The following is a 21,852-nucleotide window of genomic DNA, read 5'->3' on the forward strand; positions in this document are numbered from 1 at the left end:
GATAAACTGACACGGTTGATCAAAGCGACGATGGATCGGGTGATGTGCGTAGTTCGAGTTTCAGGGGCATTCTCGAGCCCCTTCGAAACCCGCAGAGGGTTACGGCAAGGTGATGGTCTTTCGTGTCTGCTATTCAACGTCGCTTTGGAAGGGGTAATACGAAGAGCAGGGATTAACACGAGTGGCACAATTTTCAATAAGTCCGTCCAGCTATTTGGCTTCGCCGACGACATAGATATTATGGCACGTAACTTTGAGAAGATGGAGGAAGCCTACATCAGACTGAAGAGGGAAGCCAAGCAGATCGGACTAGTCATTAACACGTCGAAGACGAAGTACATGATAGGAAGAGGTTCAAGAGAAGACAATGTGAGCCACCCACCGCGAGTTGGCATCGGTGGTGATGAAATCGAGGTGGTAGAAGAATTTGTGTACTTGGGCTCACTGGTGACTGCCGAAAATGATACCAGCAGAGAAATTCGGAGACGCATAGTGGCTGGAAATCGTGCATACTTTGGACTCCGCAAGACGCTCCGATCGAATAGAGTTCGCCGCCGTACCAAACTGACAATCTACAAAACGCTCATTAGACCGGTAGTCCTCTACGGACACGAGACCTGGACGATGCTCGTGGAGGACCAACGCGCACTCGGAGTTTTCGAAAGGAAAGTGCTGCGTACCATCTATGGTGGGGTGCAGATGGCGGACGGCACGTGGAGGAGGCGAATGAACCACGAGTTGCATCAGCTGTTGGGAGAACCATCCATCGTTCACACCGCGAAAATCGGACGACTGCGGTGGGCCGGGCACGTAGCCAGAATGTCGGACAATAACCCGGTGAAAATGGTTCTCGACAACGATCCGACGGGTACAAGAAGGCGAGGTGCGCAGCGGGCAAGGTGGATCAATCAGGTGGAAGATGACTTGCGGACCCTCCGTAGACTGCGTGGTTGGCGACGTGTAGCCATGGACCGAGCCAAATGGAGAAGACTCTTATATACCACACAGGCCACTTCGGCCTTAGTCTGAATAAATGAATGAATGTGTAGAGGCAACAAAAACAGCAGCGGCTTCGACGGAACCATCCGTATATCGTATTTCATGGTTATGAAACCGCGTTGCTGTTAGCTCTAGAACGGATCTCCTCAGCTCATCCATGTTCGGAGACAAGCCAGCCTTGGGCTGCAAATCTCTTAAATAAAGACAAAAAAAAGCTCATCCGTGTTGTCTCCTCTTTTGAAGCGATTGGCGATGGTGGAGTCGATACTGGCGGGAGGCATCAGCCAACTTTTCGCTCCATGCCAGTGGACCCGCGCCTCTGGGGGGACACCGGTACCGGTACGGTTCTTGAGATCCGGTCAGCCTCATCGAGGAGAGGGATCCTATGCTCTCCTGAGGTCACAGCGGCAAAGAAAGCGGCCTTACAAACGGTGGCTGTGAGCACTCTATACCGAAATGGAGTGATCCCGGCATCGACACAGGCTGGTTCTGCTGGGGTAGAATGGAGGAGAACGGAGGCAAGCTGGTTAGCTCCAAACCAGGAGGCGACTATCGATTGTCGTTTGGCCAACTGGCCTGTTTTTCGTCCGATGCTTTTTTGCCAATGTCTTCATCAGGTTAATTCTGGATTTGCAGGCAACCTTAACGGCCGGGAAGTATGGAATGAAGGTGTGCCGCTGATCAATGTCCACTCGTGGTCGTGGGAGTTGAAAGTTACACAGAATTGTAAGTTTCCCAAACAAAACCCCTCCCACCACTCTCCCCTTTTCCAAATGACCCTCCCATCCCCTTTGTTAACTTCCCTTGAGGATAGAGAATGTGTGAACCAAATTTGGTTGAAATCGGCCAAGTGGCTCTGAAGTAGTTAGCGAACATACATACATACATACATACATAGATTGGTTTTTATGTATATAGTAGGGTGGTTAAAAAAATTGATTTTGCTCCACAGCGCTCATCTGATTCTTTACCATATTCTGAGTGTCCTCTGAAAATTTGAGCTGATTTGAATGAAGACTCGCATTCTTGAAGTAGATGGTTGAAGTACAAACAGTTGAAATTGAATATTATCCTTACCTTAAAATGTGAAATCATTGTCGTAGCCAAACAAATCTTCATTCGATTCCCTCTTCCGTGGAAAATGAGTGAACATTAAGAGTCGTCTTCACGCATCAAGAATGGAACACTGAATGATCTTTTTTTTTGTTGTTGTTTACGACCCGCTTTGAACAATATAGCCTACTGAGAATGAATTACATTTTTTTCTAATTTTCTTCATAGTAGGGACACGGCAGGTATTTTCGTCTGTTCGTCATAGTCTCGAAAAACAGTAAAAGAAACGCTTTTTTGTAAAACTCATACGTACCAGATCGTTAGCTCAGGAGAAACGTTTTGCAATAGTGGAGTTCTAGCAAATGTACGTTGCTTTCGTTGGTTTTAGCCCCTACGACGATGGACGGAAATACCTGCCGTGTCCCTATGTACAACAAAATTTTAATGTTTTCCGAAAAGTTAAAATTTAAAATAAATGATAATATATACGACAATGTGAATACGCATTTTTATCGCGTTTGGGTTTGTGTAGCGAATCTTTCATCGTTAGCAATTCCTAAGAATACGGCCAAAATCTGAGCATAATCGTGGAATATTTCACTTCGACCGAATCTGATTGGAAAACGCCTGATGAGTTTGATCATGAGACGTTGCATGTGATTCACGCACCACTAAGTTAGTCACGTGACTTTGCTTCGGAAAAACGGTTGTTTTTTAGTGGTTTCATCAACCCACTCACAGGCCCAGACGCCGATAAGTCCTCGCATATAGAGTACTCCGTGTACTACGATTGTCCGGCTCAGCTTATATGGCAACGATTACTTCCACGGATGTATTATGGGGATGAATCCTCGGATCGCTGCTGCAATATAAGTGGATTTCGACTGAATAAGTTTGCTCCTGCACTATCCGACAGATTTAAATTTTTGGTATAATAGCAATTGCGCAATTTTCTTTTGACTTTGCTAACTAAAAATTCAAAAACCAAAAAATATATAAATCTCACGCAGCCTTTCCTTTTAAAACAAACTTCTAATAAAATATTCCTACCCCCCTCTACCTACACTACAGTTGAAAAACACAAGAAAAATAAAGGGAAAGGTGTCACGTCACATCTTTGATATTTTCTGCATCCTTTCACCGTAAGAAAATTTCCAACAATCTCTCCAGGCAACGCTCTCGAGAATCAGTGTTATCGAGTACCGTATAGGTGATGATTTTCTATAGCCTCCAGTGAACAAAGATTTTTTTGCATCATCTATTCACACCGTACGTACAACCCCTTCTATTCGATCTGCCCAGGCCAGAAGCATAAAAATGGAAATCAAAGATGATGCGTTCAATCCAACGACAGCCAGCAGCGGGAAAAAGGTTCGCCACGATTCGACATTTTTCACGCCCACTCGCACAAGAACCGCTGCTGCCTGCTGCTTCAGCTCGAGTCGCCAAACCTCTCACGGTTGAATATCGCAAACCATTTCAGCGTTGCGCGACCTATCGGAAAGGCATTATGATTCGGTCATCACATCACCGTCGAGGCATAAGCAGAAGAAAAACGACGCCCTAAACCGATGATATGACGCATTCCTTGTTCGTTTTATTTGTTCAACGCCACACGCTTCAGGCGTAGCAGCAAGGTAAAAAGATTTTCAATTTTATTTTCCGTGAATTGTTCAAGCGTGAGTTTCACACTCTGAAGAACCGGTAGCTTTATGGAAAGAAAACCAAAATTAGTTCACCTAGTAATCCAGGTGCCTTTCGCGTCCGGCATAAAGTATGCAAGAAGCGTAAAAAAATCACTATTAAGGGTATTAAATGGATGTATTTTTTCCACATGCGTTACAGTTACAAATTCAAGAAATGTCAACAAAACTTGCATCTCATCAACTGAGTCGAACGAAATAAAAAAGTGGTTTTACAACCTTTCAGTACTTACTCCCTGTAAAAGATCGGCACAAAGCTATGAAATTTCACTCGAAGGCGATTCAACAATCGAACAACACTTTTCGATGATTCTTTTACGCTTATCGATAGGCCATAGGTGGCCGCGGGAGGGCGAGTACGCTGACATGGGGAAAATAAGTTTCCATAAGATTTCACACACATCTGGAGACGACGTCGCAAAACGGTGACAACATTGTGAAAGAGAGCAAAGAGGCGTACGTGCAGGTATTTCCCAAGCATAAGGAGTTATCATACTTAGGTGTGATGCTGGTGGAAAAAAGCGAGTCGGCGAGCGACACATCCGGTGGATGTGTGCTGAAGGCAAGTGCATGCATTGCTATTCGATGATAGAAAACGTACACCTCGTTGATTGTGACAAGTTTCAAATGCATTGAAGGTGCCATCGAATAGAAAAAAGGGCAGCTTTATGCAAATGTGAATCAAAATCGTTTCATCTACTAGAGATGGATGGAACATTATCATAATCTAAGGGTGCTTCAGAGAGCATGATGATACGAAGTCATGCGAAATATTGTGATAGTGTAATACAGATTTTTTTACTGATATTAAATATAACATAAAGGGGTATTTATTATTATATATTTTTACTTTAACTTACAGAATGAATCGAGTGGACTTTTCTTTCTATCCTGTCAGATAGCAATATTTTCTTCTGGAAGTTTGTTTCAATATTCGGAAGTTTGTTCGATACCAAACTTAATGGAACATTTGCAGAGCCAATCCAATTAGAAATTTCTACTCATCCAGATATCTAACATAAAATCTTCATCATGAAACTACAAGTACAAAAACATGTCTCTTCAAATACGCTCTAACTCATCGACGTTGTTTTGATCATTCCAAATTGCAACGAAAGTGCCGGCTTCCCATTATGAATTCATTCCGATGATTGCACCTCGCGTTAGAAATCACTGTCGCATTCAAATTTGGCTTCCAAGAGATTGATTTACAAAAAAAAATCCGAGAAACAGCACCTGAAACATTGAGCCGATATTCCGAAACCTTCCTCGTTGCATTTGCAATGCTAGAGAGAGCAGCAGAGCTCGTACGCTGGGCTCCCGAATGTCGGAAAAGTTGAAAAGCTTGTATTTAAATTTGGTCCCATTCAATATACATGATTTTCTCGACACGATGCACCACCATTATGTGCACTGTGCATATGCAGAGACCGTGTACCGAGTGTCGAGGTGAAATGAATGGTGAGAATGAAATTGCTCGGAAGATAACATCAGCTGGGATAGCAACTCTAAAGGCTCTATGAACGGCGCATGGATAATGTGCCGTGAAATTGTAGTTTCAAGTGCAAAAGAAGTAATGTACCAAACAGGGAACTATTCCTTGAATTGATAAAATTGCAAATTAAAGACCATTTCGACAAATTTGAACAATTCTTAAAAATCTCTCATTCACGCACCGTCCGTTATAGAAGCAACCTTGCTTGGGAATTATCCGCGAAGGATGATGATGCACTATTTGTTCGGTGGAGGTCATTAAAAATACAACAAAAACAGTGAAGTACGATAACATGGTCCAGGTTCATCTATTGAATAGGACTGGCTTAGAGATTATCATGTTGCTCCGGAATGAAAACACCAGTCGGGCCATTACATCTGCAGTGTGAGGGGCAAGAGTGAACGAAAGCCAACCCAGAATTCACATTCTCAGAGTCCAATTGACAATACAGAGCGGCTCCTGGTCCACTGTCGGTTGTTGAGAGTTGATGATTTATACAGAATATCCGTTCATGGAAGCGAGAAAATGTTCACACAACCTATTAGAGCCGGGAGTGAATGGAACTCAACTTGGCGGTGCAATGGATCGAAACAGTTGGAGTGACGTTCCAATCCTCAACTGCTGCTAGTTCTTCTGCAATAATAACAAGTAGCGCATCATCTGCGAGCTGCTGTTTTCGAGCGGACGTGGAATACGAGGCGGAGAAATCAATCCCATTCAGGATCAACAAACACGACAAGTGCTGCTTGAGAGATAGTTTCACCTGGATAGTTTTACATTCATCAGGCTGAATAATTGAGCGGCTTTCGTCGATACCCGTCACGCAAAGTTGCGATTCTATTTCTGTTGACGTATCCATCAATTTGCCACATTGAAAGTTGTAGTCGAGTGCATTTCTCTATTAAAACAGAAACGTAACTATATTTGCCAAAAAAAAATTGAAGGCGTGCGATTTTGATCAGAATAAATGAAATCAGATACAATTAAAACGACTTTTTTGGAGATATTCATATATAAGCTATTAATATGATTAAAAATATTATATTACCTTTTGAAATTCGTGTTAATAATAAGTATTAAATCAACACCATTCCTGCGCGATCTAAAACAAATCCGCCTTAATTACGCTCTAATAGCTTGATATGCTGAAAAAATAAACATGTCTATTACCTATGAGGGAAAAAAGCATCCTGATAAAGCGGCATTCGATAAAAATATAAATATTGTTTCTTACATTGGGGTCCGATTTTTTTACTCTAATTTTAATAAAAATACAGAACCAGTTCGAAACTACAGTATTATTTTATTGATAATAATTATTGTATTACATATTATAAACTATTGTTGCGATATTGCATACAAACAATGGAATAATTTGAGATCCATTGCTGCGCTTTTGAATTTGTTCAATTTCTACATATATTAATGACCAACTCCAGTCTACTGGGAGCGTATTTTTCCACCCATTGTTACCAAAAATAGCTTTCATTTGCCATATAAGAGTCTCGGTTACGCCTCTTCCGCCAACGCATAAAATAAAGAATATATTGTATTCAAATATATATACTGAAAATGAATTGACCTGGCATCCAAGACGCTCACATAACAGCGTTAAGGCGTTGTTGCCATCGCCATTATCCCCGACCATAAACCATCAATCTCCATACATCTCAATCTGATCAATTCCTTGGCGTGAATCGCCCTCGTATTGTGTTGTCATTGCCAACGAGGGCATATTTTATGATACCACGCCACGAGCTTCACTTTACCGATACGCGATAAATAATTGTAATGTCATTCTATACGCATTCCAACCAAAATGAAACCCTGCAACCAAAACCGTCGCCAAAAAGGCGCCTGATGGTGACGATGACGTTGGTGGTCGATGCGATGGTGAGATTAATGTTCAGAAATTGAAATGATAGCAGCGTAAAAATGGGGCTATTAATTTTCCAAAACTCGACGACACCGTCAGATCGACACACGACGTGCACCTGATTGGGCAAGGACACCCGATCCCGAAGCCAGACACTTTTTTCATCATTATAAATGTACAGCGAAAGGATTAGAAGCACCCCGAAAAAAAGGCCATTCGAAATCGTTTACGGCTTTGAATAAATAAATAACGACTGCCATAAATATCGTTCAACACCTAACTAATGCTCGAGCGCGCAAAATCCCTCATTCAGTTTGGAGATGGGAACACCGAAAACCAATTCGACTCCAGCCATGATAACGATCACGTCATTCGTTATGGAGATGAATCTTTTTTTGATTCTGTACAAAGTTGCATAATTCAGTCGTTTGCAGAGTACTTAGGTACTTGAAATTCCCAATCGAAAGCCATGTTACTGAAGTTGAATAACAGGACCAGATCTCTTTGATCTACTGATAAACCTCAAACAGTTTGCAATAATGATGACACTTGACACGTAACAATATTTCAAACAATTCCATTCATAATCCCGTTTCTCGTTCTGTAAAGCAGAAATAAAAAAACACAGTACTCGTTAGTCGTTAGCACCGAAGACCCGAATGAAGCGACAGCATCTCCTCTGAGTTGCAATGCGTCGCACCCCATTCGGAATCATTAAAATTTTCTCTCATTACATTTATGAATTCTTTTCTTTTTTTTTCGTTATTTCAGGCGGTACCAACATGCGCGGAGATCAGAAATGGCCACCAGCGGACGTCAAGAAACAATCGGAATTAGAGAATGAAGAGCGCCGAAAGCTTGCCCAGCAACCTGCCTTCCGCCCGCGAAAAGTGCAGAAAGTAAGTACACGGAACGGACGCAGGAAATGTGACTAACTCCGTAATATTTACTGAACTTTGAATGAGATCGCATTTGTGGACACCATATAGAGTAAGATGCAACCAGAGAATCATTTGGCTACGTTTGAGTGTTTCGATATTAATTCCTGATTCTACTGCATCCATGCCATTACTTTTATGAAGCACATTTATTGTGTATAAATGCAACTGATTCGAATAAGCTGTTTCAATGACATGAAAATATTATCTTATTTATTTTCTATTTCAATGTCATGTTTTGAAACAATGTTCGTTTTTATGTTAACATTAAAATCACTAACCATCATGACATGTTATATAATCTCATTAACAGTAAATACCTATAAGTAGTTTAACTTTCAATTTGGACCTCAGAAGATCGTACCGTAAAAAAAAAATCTGTATTCGCTGGAGTTTCGGGGGAGGTGTGTTTTTGCGCAGCTCTATCAAACCGGTATTCCGTTTGATTATTACAGGGATTACAGGGAGAACTACCAGTTTATATATTCTTCACAAACAACGGCGATCTTCTTTTGATTAGTGGAAGTACACAGGATTCTGTTTTTACACGATTTTTTTCCGCTCGTATTTTTGATCGTATTTACCACCAAAATCATCGCAACATGTTTCAAAAAAATCCGGAATAAATCAAAGAAAAATCACATGATAATTAATATGCGTTAAACATTTAGGATGAGTGGGAAATTGAGAAAATGTATATCGTGTAAAAACAGAATCCAGTGTAGTTAAAACGTTGCATTCGATACGGTTTGATTTAGCAAAGATAGATGTTCTCATTGGCTCATTCCACTATTGGGATTGCGATGCTGTCGTACGAATTGGAAATCAATCCACTGATTGAGACCCGAAATGTCATTTTCTGATAGTTAGTTATAGATGATCGTTACCAGATAGCTGGGAAGAAAGGAAAGAGATAAATGTAAATTTTTCGGAAAGGAATGACTTTTGCTTACTTCTAGGACGATGCGAAGTAGCTGAGTCGGAGACACTAATTAAAAATCGTCGAGAGGTGCTTTGTTACCAAAACTTACCAAAACAAAGTTCTCCTGAAAAACTTTGTCGAAGACACCAAGTTCGTAATTTAATTATTTTTGGAGCAATAAATCTTTTTATGCCAACAAGCTTTGAACATGTTCGACGTATAAGCATACAAGTATATGGAGACGAATGGTCCGCTGATTCATTAACTCCTAAGATTGATTTTGTTTTGCATAGTAGGATATGTATATTGATGTTGATGTTAATTAAAGTTCATTAATTGTACTTTGTTATGTGTATAAGATTGACTGCCACAATTTGCCCGTTGTCAAGTTGCAGTTAAACAAATATGACTAAAAATCCTATAAAACTGTTATAACTTTTTTATTTTACAAGTTTTAAGTCGCAATAGCCACCAAACAGCGTATTTATACCAGAAACTTTCTAGAACATGCAAAAAATGTGGAAATGGAAATGAAAAAAATATGATGAAAAGTCCATTTTCAAGGGGTTGTCAGCATAAAACGTAAAATATCTCCAAAAGTAACGGAATTCCGAACTTGATGTGTTCGACAAAATTTATCAGGAGAACTTTTGTTACAGCTTTTATGAAGAATCATACCTTATATGTTGTGAAGTGGAATCATAATTTTTTGCCTTTCTCGTACAACAAAGTTGTACCGAAAGGCTATCATTTCACTCCGAAAACGAACTTTTTACATAAGCCACGGAGACCCATAGTGTTATATACCAATCGACTCAGCTCGACGAACTGAGCACATGTCTGTCTGTCCGTGTGTATGTATGTGTGTGCACAAAAACAAAGTAAAACATTAGACAATTTTTCATATAGTAATCGAAAGGTGGTAAGCCCTTGTAGATCACTATTGAATTTTGTGACGATTGGCCGTTGCGTTCAAAAGTTATTAAGAAAATTGTTCATTGAGCCCTCGATTGAACCATATAAGGTTGGTGTCTTGGCTAAATGCGAGAAAGGCAGTATCACTTTTCGGTGAATTAAGTTGGGTTTTTTCATCTCACTTTTAAGGGAATTGATCAATAAGCTGAATACCTTCAAAGAAGCGCATTACCTTACTGATAAAATGTCTCGAAGACAACATTACGCTAAATTGCATAATAAAGGTACTATTAAATGAACGCGCTAAAAACACAATTTTAGACACTGTGCAACGGCCTTCTCTGCAGAAATTGTCAAGCGATTCTTAATGCCATTATTGTTTAATCAGCGGTAGTAAAATTTTCGTTAATTTCCTGAACGGATTTGCACAGTCTGGGAGAGCTTCGACCTCCTAAGATGACCCAACCGAGGGCTGCAAATCTCTATAATAAAAACAATAATAATAATTTAAAAAAATCGAAAAAAATATGATGAGCTCTTTTTAGTGGTCCATTTTTAGTCCATTTAATTCCACCAATTATTGGGCCTTTGGTACAATGTTCTATGAAGCGCTGCTGCAGCTCGATGTCCTCAGAGGTTTCAAGATACGCGTCATAATTGGCGTTTGTATAGATGAAAAAAACTGAAATCGTCCCGGGTTTGCTGAGTTAGTATTGTCGAAATAGTTGTTGAGCCGATCTCGTACATAACCAAGAAGTGGTCCCAACCAAGCTCCTGATAAACGATTGGCTGCGAGATGTGGTTGTTCGTGTTGATGATGAATAGGTCTGGCTTGGCTGCCAACTCAGGTTTGACTATGTCACTTCGAAAAGTATCTGATGTGCTATTATTGGTTTTGTCTTGTGAGGGACACGAAAAGAGAAATACCGAAATACCAATAGGAAGAATGACGAAGGATGGTTTCGATAGGTTTCGATCATTTCGAAGTTTGTTAATAAGCTCAATTTCCAAATATTTTGAATGGTGGCCGTGGGCTTTTAGCGCAATGTTTTATCTACAACTCTGCCGAACAATTCATTGTTTGAACTGTTTTCTACTATTTACGGAGTGAAAACGCTAATAACGGGCTTGGTGGTCATATGGCTACCTAAATCAAGAATAGACAAAAATAACAAAAGCATGAAAATTACTATTCCTGACCACGCCCATCATTATCATAACTAGAGAGCTTGGCAAGAGGGTCATCGACTTTGCGACACCCTCATAACTACCACGGAATTCGATATTGGGGAAAGTACTTGTTGGGTCAGCCAGAAGCTAGCAGTGTGACCATGGTAAATCTTATTTCGTTACACACTACGTAAAGGTATCAACGTGGCGACAGGTTAACAGGTAGTGAATTACAAGTTGTTACACAAAATCATTGTTGAATTTCAAACGATTTTGAAGTAAGTTCTACAGCATTGTGATGATGATCTTTAATATCAGCTCAAAGAGAACCATGATTTTCTGATTAGAAATCCAGAAAATGTAGCAAACTATAATTTCTAAATGGGAGAATTTAGTAAAAAAAAGTCAATAAAAATGGAAGACCAAATGACAGACAATCTTCTCTTTTAGATTCTTTAAATCCGACCAATTAATTCACCTCCACATTAGCTATTTGAGGTATCCTTTCTATATTTTTCAAAACAGAATCTCTATATTAAAATATGATATTTCTGAATTATATTTCAAAAAATATTTTAATAAAAACAATGTTAGGCGGAGCAAATTTTATTATCTTCTTTTGTCGATAGATCATCTATGAAATCGGCATAAATTTCATGTTTCTTAAATAAAACTTGGTTTATACACCCATGCCCATATTGGGAGGATGTTGGACTTTCTTACGGTTCTGTGTAGGAGCTAGGAATGAGCGAGTTTGCATTATTTAACAAATAATGTGAAAGAACTTACAATTTTGCAGTCTCAATGCATCGCCTACTTTGAGCACCACACTAGGAGTTAACTTTCGGAAATCGGTATGGCGAAAGCCATCTAAAGTTTAATATCTCGAAAATAATCATCTTAATCAAAAAAATATTTGGTAGGCATAGGGTAGAAAACCATTTGGGCAGCACCCCCTATTCCCGTCCGCAACGTTTATTACTCGAGTGCATTAAAACCTAATTACTTGTTTTTTGGTACATGGTTAGTTCCTGGTCGATATCTAGTGATGTACAAAAAATCAAGCCATTTGGTTGGAACGCGGTCGAGTTATTAACGTTGCAGACGGGAATATGGGGTGCTGCCCAAATGGTCCCGCTCCCTAGTAGCAGACACCTTCCTACATAACTGGTACCAAATAGATTTTCTTGAAAAGTTCCTGCTGTTGAGAAAATCTGCGTCAAATGTATTTCGCCATACAAACTTCAGGTGGTCATGCTGGCTATTTTTGTATATACGTTAGCGCCTGGATACGGCAGTGGCGGGTAGGAAACCAACCACTGTATGTGATTCATTGTCACATCCTTTGAACGTATCATAATGAATAATGACAACAAATTAAGATTGTGGGGATCGAAGTAGGTTGTTAAGCGAAATGGATGCGAAAAACTACTTCCGTGAATTTTTATTTGTATGTTTTTAGATTTTTTGGCTAAATTTAATAGAAATGAGTTTCGCTTTTAATCGTATTTAGGGAATAATTCGTTGTGAAAAGTGAGATTTATAAATAAACACCGCGAAGTGGTTAACAAGCTCGTCCCATCTACGTGTTCTGGTCGGGTTCATACTACCGAAGCTGAACCGTAAGGAAGCCGATTCAGCATCCGCCTGAAGTGAATAATAACCAAGCCAAAAAGAGTGGCAAAGGTCGGATGAAGCGTTGCTGATTGAGGGTCCGTATCATGGTTGAAGAAGCGGTCTAATAATGCGTTGGTGCATTTTTCCAGTACTATGAAGCCGGCTTCCAGCTTATTACTAATGCTACAGATTTGGTGAGATTGTTTCAATTTGTTTGTTCTTCTTTATGCTTCTTCTCCTCTTCATATGAAAAACTGGATTTTATTATCCGAAAGTTTGTTTATGGGTCCATTATCCAATTGATAATGGTAGCATAAACAGGCGGGACTTATTGTTAGTAAAAGTGACATCGGATTTTTCATGAAATACCAGGTAGTATGAAATGGGTCACTGGAGCTGCAGTAGAGCTAGCACTTTCTGACTCCCGGACTAAATCGGACTGTAATACAGTCAGCTTTTTTCCATAACATCACTGCCAGCCAGTGGGAATTAGAAATGTAATGAAAGAGGTGGTAAAATAAACAGTTGGCTATATTTAGATTAAAATACTAATTAGGCGTATGTTAACCATCCACAAGTTTTCCTCGAAATGAAATAAGGTACCTGAGCTGGCATGTATGCAGATAAAATGAACACTTATATCAAACTTTCACAAATATTTCTATATAATAAAAATGAATTGAGATTTCCTTCCTGACGATTTAACTCGCAAACGGGTTGACCGATTTGCAAGATTTCCTCACTAATCGATTCGTCTTGAGATCAGCTGTGTTTATGTATATGAAAAAATAGAACATTTTGCTGGGAAACTCGAACAAATGTAAAAATGCTACGATTTCATGAGTTTTGAAGAAAACCATCAAACTTGAAATAAAATCGATCTAGAGTGCGACGATGCAATCAACTAAACGATTGACAAGTCGAAGAAAACCAACCCGAGCAAGATCGGGATGGTTCGACTAGTTTGTAATAAAAGATGTGCAATTGTAAAGCGGAAGTTCAAGAAACAAGCCATATCAAATAACCAAGATAAAACTTTGAATACCTATCTAAATTTAGTTTCAAAATAACTGATATTCCAAAACTTTTTTTCTTCTTTTTCTCATTTTGATAATTAAGAGTTTTTCAAAAGATATACCAGATTTTTCAAAAGCCTAAATTGGTTATATTGGCGGTAAAGGAATTAAAAAATGAAAATATAATGTTAGGCTTTTAGAAGCGTTCATTTTACCCGCACTATTTTTGTACACACGAAATTTCGTTGATTTTTATTTCGAAGAAAAACTTTATGAAAAAATGTTTATTAGCGAAAAAATTGTTCAGTACAATAAGAGTATGTGTTAAATTGTTTGTCTAAGTGGTAAAATTAGCAAATTATCCTCATTTTATGATTGAATTCAGCGCAATTCCTTAACGTGTTCATTTTACCACCTGTTTCCCTACACACACCAAACACACTTTGAACATGATACAGACTCGATTTTTTTTTATTCATCCCAAATTGACCTTAAGTACTGTAAAAACAAACTAAGTTTACACCCCGTTAGTAAAAATGAGCAGCACAGCGCCACATCCTTACTTTTTTTTTATAAAGATAAAGAAGTCTGTAATTAAGCCAATTTTTTCCTCCACGATCGCCCGCACTTGGTACGCAACGCAACTCGCTTTAGCAAAGCCTGTTTTTCACACACGGTCAAAATGCCATCTAGCCTGGCCCAAGATGAATACACAGCTAGGTGTTTCAACCTGCCAAGTTTATGGACGAGAAGAAGGCGGGGGTGAAAAATTCATTTTCGGTGCAAAATATAAACAAACTGGCTGGCTCTCCCATACTAAAATCCAAGATGGCTGAATCGTGAATTTGGCAGATTGGAACACCTAGTGGTGTATTCATCTTGGCCTGGCCTGAGCCTCAATTACTTCTGACATATCTTGCATCTTAATTATTTTTTCGAGACTATTAATCGATCCCGAAGGATCAGAAGGCGGGATTAACAATTATAAACGATTTAAATGTATTCTGTCATCGCCGGCCTATTGAAGCTAATTTCTAGCTACCTGTCGTAGAGAAATCTCGCTCGACATTGGCGTTGTCGTGTGATGCCACCAAAGCTGTTTTCACTGTTTTAGTCACCGGATGGTACTTAGGGTCACATACAGCCGTTTGTTCTTTTTTGGGTTTTTTTCCCCAAATTTCTTTTAATGCTACCAGATTTACATTTGATTTAATTGATGATAATAATAGGTACAAATGATTTTTCTTTTGAACTTTTTTACAATCGGCGGTGCGAAAATAATGAGTTTAGTAACCATTTTTCGTAAAATAGTGACTTTAGTGAATTTAGTCACAAAAAATGACTCGCTACCAGTCCTCCAACAAGCGACAGTTTGTTAATGCTTTTCCAGAGTGCAAAAGCCAAACCTCCTCCCCTGGAGTTCGGCCGATTGCGTCTCACTGCCTTGAAATCCGGAAAGTGTACAGTAGAGTGATTCAAATTTTGACTTTTTCGCTCCCCTATGCTTAAACGATGACATTTGCTGTTTTATTAATCCTCCTAAATTTTTAGCTGATTTGGATGTAACTAGACTGAGCACGAGCAGTTTGAAGTTTGTATGGAAATTACTATAGAAATCGTCACTAAAGCAAAAGACCGTTCCGTATTGCAAGCCATCAAATATTCAAATGTAATCGGCCCGATGACTTCATAGAATACTTCCTTAGTTATTGTTACAGTTGTTGTTACGAAGCGATCTGACTTTTGTAAGCAAAGTTATAAAGAAAACAAAAATGTTCATTATTGATATTGATGTTATTCTTTTACGTGTTAAATTGAATTTACCACGATTCAGTATTTCCCCAATTACTTTTCTTACAAGCACAGAATCGTTTCGCAACAAAGACGACCAGATTCATTGCAACATTTTCTATGTTGCCAATAATGTCGTATATTTTTAGAACTTAATGAGTAACGTTACGGAACGGTTTTCCACGAAAGTGACTGTTTTCATAGTAATTTTCATACAAACTTCAAACTGCTCGTGCTCAGTCTAGTTACATCCAAATCAGCTAAAAATTTAGGAGGATTAATAAAACAGCAAATGTCATCGTTTAAGCATAGGGGAGCGAAAAAGTCAAAATTTGAATCACTCTAGTGTACAGTGTACAGTGTACACTTAAATCTGGCTTGAGATAAGTCGCCGTAATCAAAGCCAATTCCTTCTCGATGAGGAAATCAAATTGATCGATGACTTTGCCTTTGAAAGAGCAACCGTTCCAATTGATCACACGATCGAATCGGGTTTTGCACACACACATTTGGGGCCCTCCTTAGCCGTGCGGTAAGATGCGCGGCTACAAAGCAAGACCATGCTGAGGGTGGCTGGGTTCGATTCCCGGTGCCCGTCTAGACAATTTTCGGATTGGAAATTGTCTCGACTTCCCTGGGCATAAAAGTATCATCGTGTTAGCCTCATGATATACGAATGCAGAAATGGTAACCTTGGCTTAGAAACCTCGCAGTTAATAACTGTGGAAGTGCTTAATGAACACTAAGCTACGAGGCGGCAATGTCCCAGTGGGGGATGTAATGCCAACGAAGAAGAAGAAGAAGAAGACCCACACATTCGAATATCCAGTTGCGAGAAGATTGTTACAAGTTGATCCACAGTTGAAAGTCAGATGGCGACTCCTTTTGAGATTACTGCCGGAATCTAGGTTGAGGAAACGGTGAGCGAAAAAAGCGGTAAGAAAACTGGGATCGACTACCAGATGGGGGAGAGCAAAATGAACAATTCTGTTTAAGGAGGGTAGGAACTGGAACTAACTTCGTCTTAGGATCGCCATAAAATCCGTCCTCTTGGAGCAGCTTCTACTGCAGGTGATGGCTCAACGTTTCCCCCAAAGTTTGCACATTTAGTGTCTGCATCCTCCTTTAACTCACATTGCACTGTTGGATGATTGTCTTTGCATTTGTTGCATCGTACGGCAGTTCCTGATACCATGCACGAACTGGAAGCAATTGAAGCACTGACTTGTATTTGTACCACTCAACCATGGTGTTGACTTCGATGGTCTTCAGGTCCTTCATTGATCCGTGTTCTAGGTGCTCGAGGTACAGCTGGTCTCGGTACTTCCGACTTCTATCATGTCGGGCGATATTGAAGATGTTCATTAGCTCCAGTACACCGCCCTCCAGTTCAATTTTAGAGCTACTTTTCGTTGATGTCATCCAATCCATATCGCACAACATTCAGTGGCAATATTCTACAAAAAGCTCTTTAGATCAGAAGTCCTCTACAGACACAAGATCTGTACGATGCTCATGGGGGGCTAACGCGCACTGGGAGTTTCCGAAAGAAAAGTGCTACGTACCGTCTATGGTTGAAACAAAAAAAACATCAGATTTTCGATAGAATACCAATAAAATATATCCGTACCTCTAAAAGAAATAGAATATTCCGTCAATATCCATCACCTCGCCTCGCTTCACGAATAAATGAATGCACCTACTGCTGTGGATGGCTCGCATTCAAACCATATAATGCAATTACAAATACCGGCTTAAATACGGGTGGATTAATTAAAACGAAAATAATTAAATTAAATTTTGATAAGCTTGAAAGCTTATCCCGCACACCTACACATAGGACGCCGTCCTGCATTATCGCTCCGTTAGAACAGAATAGAGCGCAATTCAAATTGCACCACAAAGCCAAATCAAAGAGGTAGATGATCTGACAGCAACCGCGAGTATTTTGGGGCAGTCAACCGCAAAATATAGTCGGTGGGTCGTCGTTCGGAATTCGGTTAAATTTTCGCAAAAATTGGTCACGCTTGTATGGAGCGCAAATAATAATGTGTGACAATTTGGTGGAACAATGAACCCCTCTCCAATGCGAAGCATTACATTAAAATTGAACGAACATTTTTCAACGGTCGTGTAATTATGGAGCAGTGGTTTGGTTTAAATATTTTGCGAAGTGTACAAATAATCATTCCCAGCCGCGCACATAAAGACAATCAAAATTTATTCATTGTGGTTATTTGAGCACTGTGTTTTAAACATAATAACTTCGTTTCGTACGTAACAATATAAATAGCATGTATCATGTTACGATTATGGCAACAGAATTGATGTTGACCTGTCGTGTGGTTTAGTCATCATTTTTAGACAAAGCTTATGAGCTAACTGTGCTCATTTAGATCTATCATCGTTATAACTCAGTTAGCCTAATAATCTCCATGTGATGATTCCCAATAGAAATCGTTCAACAATTTGACGTTCAAAGCATCGTCAACGATATTGTATCAGATTCAAACAAGCAAGTGCAGCTTGAATCTCAAATCTAAATTCTAAACCCAGTTCATAGAGAATAAGGTTCGAATAATTTTCACTTTTCATAATATAACACTGCTATCATCTGCACCTGTTTGCACAACATAAAAAGGAAAGCGCTTCCGCATTGCGTTGTTCTTTAAGAAAAGTCAGCAGTGAAAAATGTTTTATCCGTTAGCTAGACGTCAACTTATTTTAACGATTTTTGGCAGTAAAGATGCTATCCAAAATTGAACCTAAATAGCATCTAAATGAAGCAGTAAGCCACAAATATCATATTTTTGAATTACATATGTGCCGAATCCTATCATATTTTTTTATGCATCGCATACTGGTTCATACCGCATCTCAAATGTATGTATTTTGTCACTCATTACGGGAAATTTGATAGATAACAATCCTTCCCAAGAATGGCAACCCACCTGCTAAAGCCTGCAATCATCCTATAAATATTCGATAAAGGATTATAAATTTGTCGTCAATAATTCAAAATCAATAAACCCACATTCTAACGTCAATGTAGCTAATACGAAATTTCACCACAAAGCAATGGTTGATTTTGGCCATGAGATTTCAGCTGTAATAAATAACACAGTACAAATTGAGCTATGTGGAATTTGGCTTCAATAGTGATTATAGGATGATTATCCGAGGAATTAATTAACGCTGCAGTATCAGAGCACTTGCATTGCGTTGCTTCGGAGGAAAATCAATTGAACGCGCAACATTCCCATAAACCGTACAATTTGACTGAAATCGTCCGGTAGTGTTGTCAGAATGGGTTGATGGCAGTTTTCCTCGAAAACTATCGGCATACAATTCAAAGGAATCAACCGCCCCTCTGCTGATAGACTTTTGTCAGGTTTGGGCTTTAATTGAATAATCCGAGCCATAATCCCAATTTGGAGTAATCCCGAAATAATAATAACAATCATTATTATTATCAACATTACCATAATAACGATGCAACTCGGTACGACATCGTTTGCTACCAATTCAGCACGGAGGTGCCAATGTAGTTTAAGGCCGCTTTTCCACCACTAGCAACGTAATCCTTTGTCACTTATTACCCTCACCACCTCCCGACCCACTCCCGGGGCCTTCGACCGAGTTCCTGCCAACTCCATAGTTGGTGAACTGAAGCGGTCTGGTTATTATACGTCGAGTAGACGGATGGATTCGATACAAACTGCGCACTGTGTTGCAACCGTCGACTGCACCGGCACCCATAGCATGCAGCTGGGAGCGAGTAACGATAATCCCCTTGTTACAATAAACACAAACGAAATACGAGGGAGTACTTTACACATTCATTATAATAACAATTTTCCATCATTTCCCCGACGGCGGTATAGAGACATAGAGACGGTCGACGTGGGGAAATGGGGAGGGGGAACCTCCGAATTGTCGGCGGTTCATGGGGAATTGGATTACATTGCAACAATGCAGATTTTAGTTGTTGTTAGGCCACGCTGGGAGCGGACAAGAGGCGCTAGACGTTAGAGGTTGAGAAGGTAGCATTTCCAGGATCTAGATTGCAGTAAGTGCAAATTCACGCTATATTCCATTCTGGGAAGCAAACATGATAGCACTATGAGGTCAAACATCGTGACGGGTTTATATTTTGAGAAGCCTAATACAATCAAAAGCTGAATATGAGGTGTTAATGGTTGTAGTGTGCGAGGGGGAGAATTGTGTTAGATTTCATGACTAACATGGAGTCGTTCGTTAAAAGCTTCAATGCACAACGTGATCGACCGAAGATTGCTTAGCGGTTGGAGCAAGGGAACGCTATCTCAGGAGATTTGCGCTAATAGGTCGCAAATTAAAGAAAGGCAAGTAAAGAATTGAATGACATCAAAATCCAAATATGTAACAAATAAAGAAAAATGCTTGCAAAAAGAAGAAAGAGAAGCAGAAGTGAATACATGTATATTATGTGTTTAAACGCTTCTAATCGGATAACGCGATTGGATTTCGTAAATCTTTAATTTGATGTCAACGACTTTCTGACCATGCATTGAATTATCACGCAACTGATGCTTTCTCTTACGCTACGCCCTACCAAACCCCTAATTACTAAATTCACAATGCCTTTATTCCTTTAACGGTAGAGTGAAAAATTGGCTAAGCTTTCGTGGTGCTTTCCAAATCACGATTAATTAGGAAGATGCACTGTCGCAGGTACTAACAAGAGTAGCCAATAGTGGAGTCAATCGAAGTGACCGACCGACAACTTTGACGTAGCATTAAAAATATTTTAGTATACTTAAAAATACAAAAAAAAACTAAATCATACTCTGTCTGATGGATAGTTTTCTGAACGATGAACCAATCAAACGAGGGCGATTGTCAATCTCATAAATTCACATGACCGCAATCTATTGCAACCAGTGTTGTGCAGATTTATCTGGAAAGGTACAGTTTTTTTTTACGAGTTTTGTTACAGATTACAGATTATAGCTTAGCTTAGCTTAGCTTAGAGCTTAGACTGACTGTACATATCAATGGTTGCTACCAGAATTGCAAAAGATCGTGATCATCAAAAGACAGAGAGCAAAGGTCTTTTTCTATCTCAGGCGACCAGATGAAAGAATCGTGGGTTCTTTGATCAATTTTGCATGAAAAGCACTCATGAAATAAAGTTGTGCTTTGTTTTAAAATTTAAATTTTAAAAATTCTTTCAATTGATATGTGCAAAGAATAATGACTAGCCGATAAATTAATCATATTTACTTTAATTTACCGAGTTGAAAATGAAAATGAGAAATTGCAGTACTGGTTGCTACTCCGTGATTGATCAGAACTGGTGCAAATTGCATTTCAATCCAAGTGAATAGTGGTTGGGATTTGCTATCTATTCTCGAAGTGCACATTTCAGCATTTCTTATTTTGATCAATAACGGCGCCGGCCAAGTTCTTACAGTCAGTTGGGAAAGGAAGGGAATTTTAGTGTGTGGTTATTGCTGCTACTAGAGAACGAGAATACCTCTGCATCTCCACAGTAACCACGGGAAGGAAGTTATGTTAGTTGGGGGGTAATCAGAAACAAAGATCTGGATTCATCATGGAAAGTGATGTGAACTATGCTACTTCTTTTTTAATAAATAGTATACGAATATTCTTATATACAAAAATATAAGCATTATCCAATCTGATCATTTAGAATAGATTCATGATTATAGTTATTGTAGATAAACTGAACTTTTTTGTTATTTTATCACAGATAGATTCGTTGCCATATAATAAATTGCAAACGATGATGGCACAAATAAAACGTTCATAAGATATTTAAGAACTTAAACACATGGCTCATTTAAATATATCTGCTCGATAAGCAAAATCGATCCTTCCAGGGTCGTCGAGATAAAAAAAAAACGTTGTGTAATCAATTTATTTGGCCCTAATTGTATCCATATTCATAAGCGGAATCAATACGTTAGCTCAAACTGTTTTAGATACATAATACGGAGGGTCCGCAAGTCATCTTCCACCTGATCGATCCACCTTGCCCGCTGCGCGCTTCGCCTTCTTGTGCCCGTCGGATCGTTGTCGAGAACCATTTTCACCGGGTTACTGTCCGACATTCTGGCTACGTCCCCGGCCCACCGCTGTCGTCCGATTTTCGCGGTGTGAACGATGGGTGGTTCTCCCAACAGCTGATGCAACTCGTGGTTCATTCGCCTCCTCCACGTACCGTCCGCCATCTGCACCCCACCATAGATAGTACGCAGCACTTTCCTTTCGAAAACTCCAAGTACGCGTTAGTCCTCCACGAGCATCGTCCAGGTCTCGTGTCCGCAGAGGACTACCGGTCTAATGAGCGTT

At 39.5% G+C, this 21,852-nt stretch overlaps 1 protein-coding gene across 5 annotated transcripts in view; it reads left to right on the forward strand.

Annotated features, from left to right (window-relative positions):
* Positions 1–21,852, forward strand: part of LOC134217767 (uncharacterized) — a 566,229-nt gene that overhangs the window by 508,060 nt on the left and 36,317 nt on the right. For all 5 annotated transcript variants that reach the window (XM_062696573.1, XM_062696572.1, XM_062696576.1 and 2 more), the window contains one exon: positions 7,898–8,025. In XM_062696573.1, the coding sequence (XP_062552557.1) occupies positions 7,898–8,025 (128 nt within the window). The remainder of the gene's footprint in view (positions 1–7,897; positions 8,026–21,852) is intronic.

The sequence above is a fragment of the Armigeres subalbatus genome, chromosome 2, assembly GCF_024139115.2.
Source record: "Armigeres subalbatus isolate Guangzhou_Male chromosome 2, GZ_Asu_2, whole genome shotgun sequence".
Taxonomy (NCBI): Eukaryota; Metazoa; Arthropoda; class Insecta; order Diptera; family Culicidae; genus Armigeres; species Armigeres subalbatus.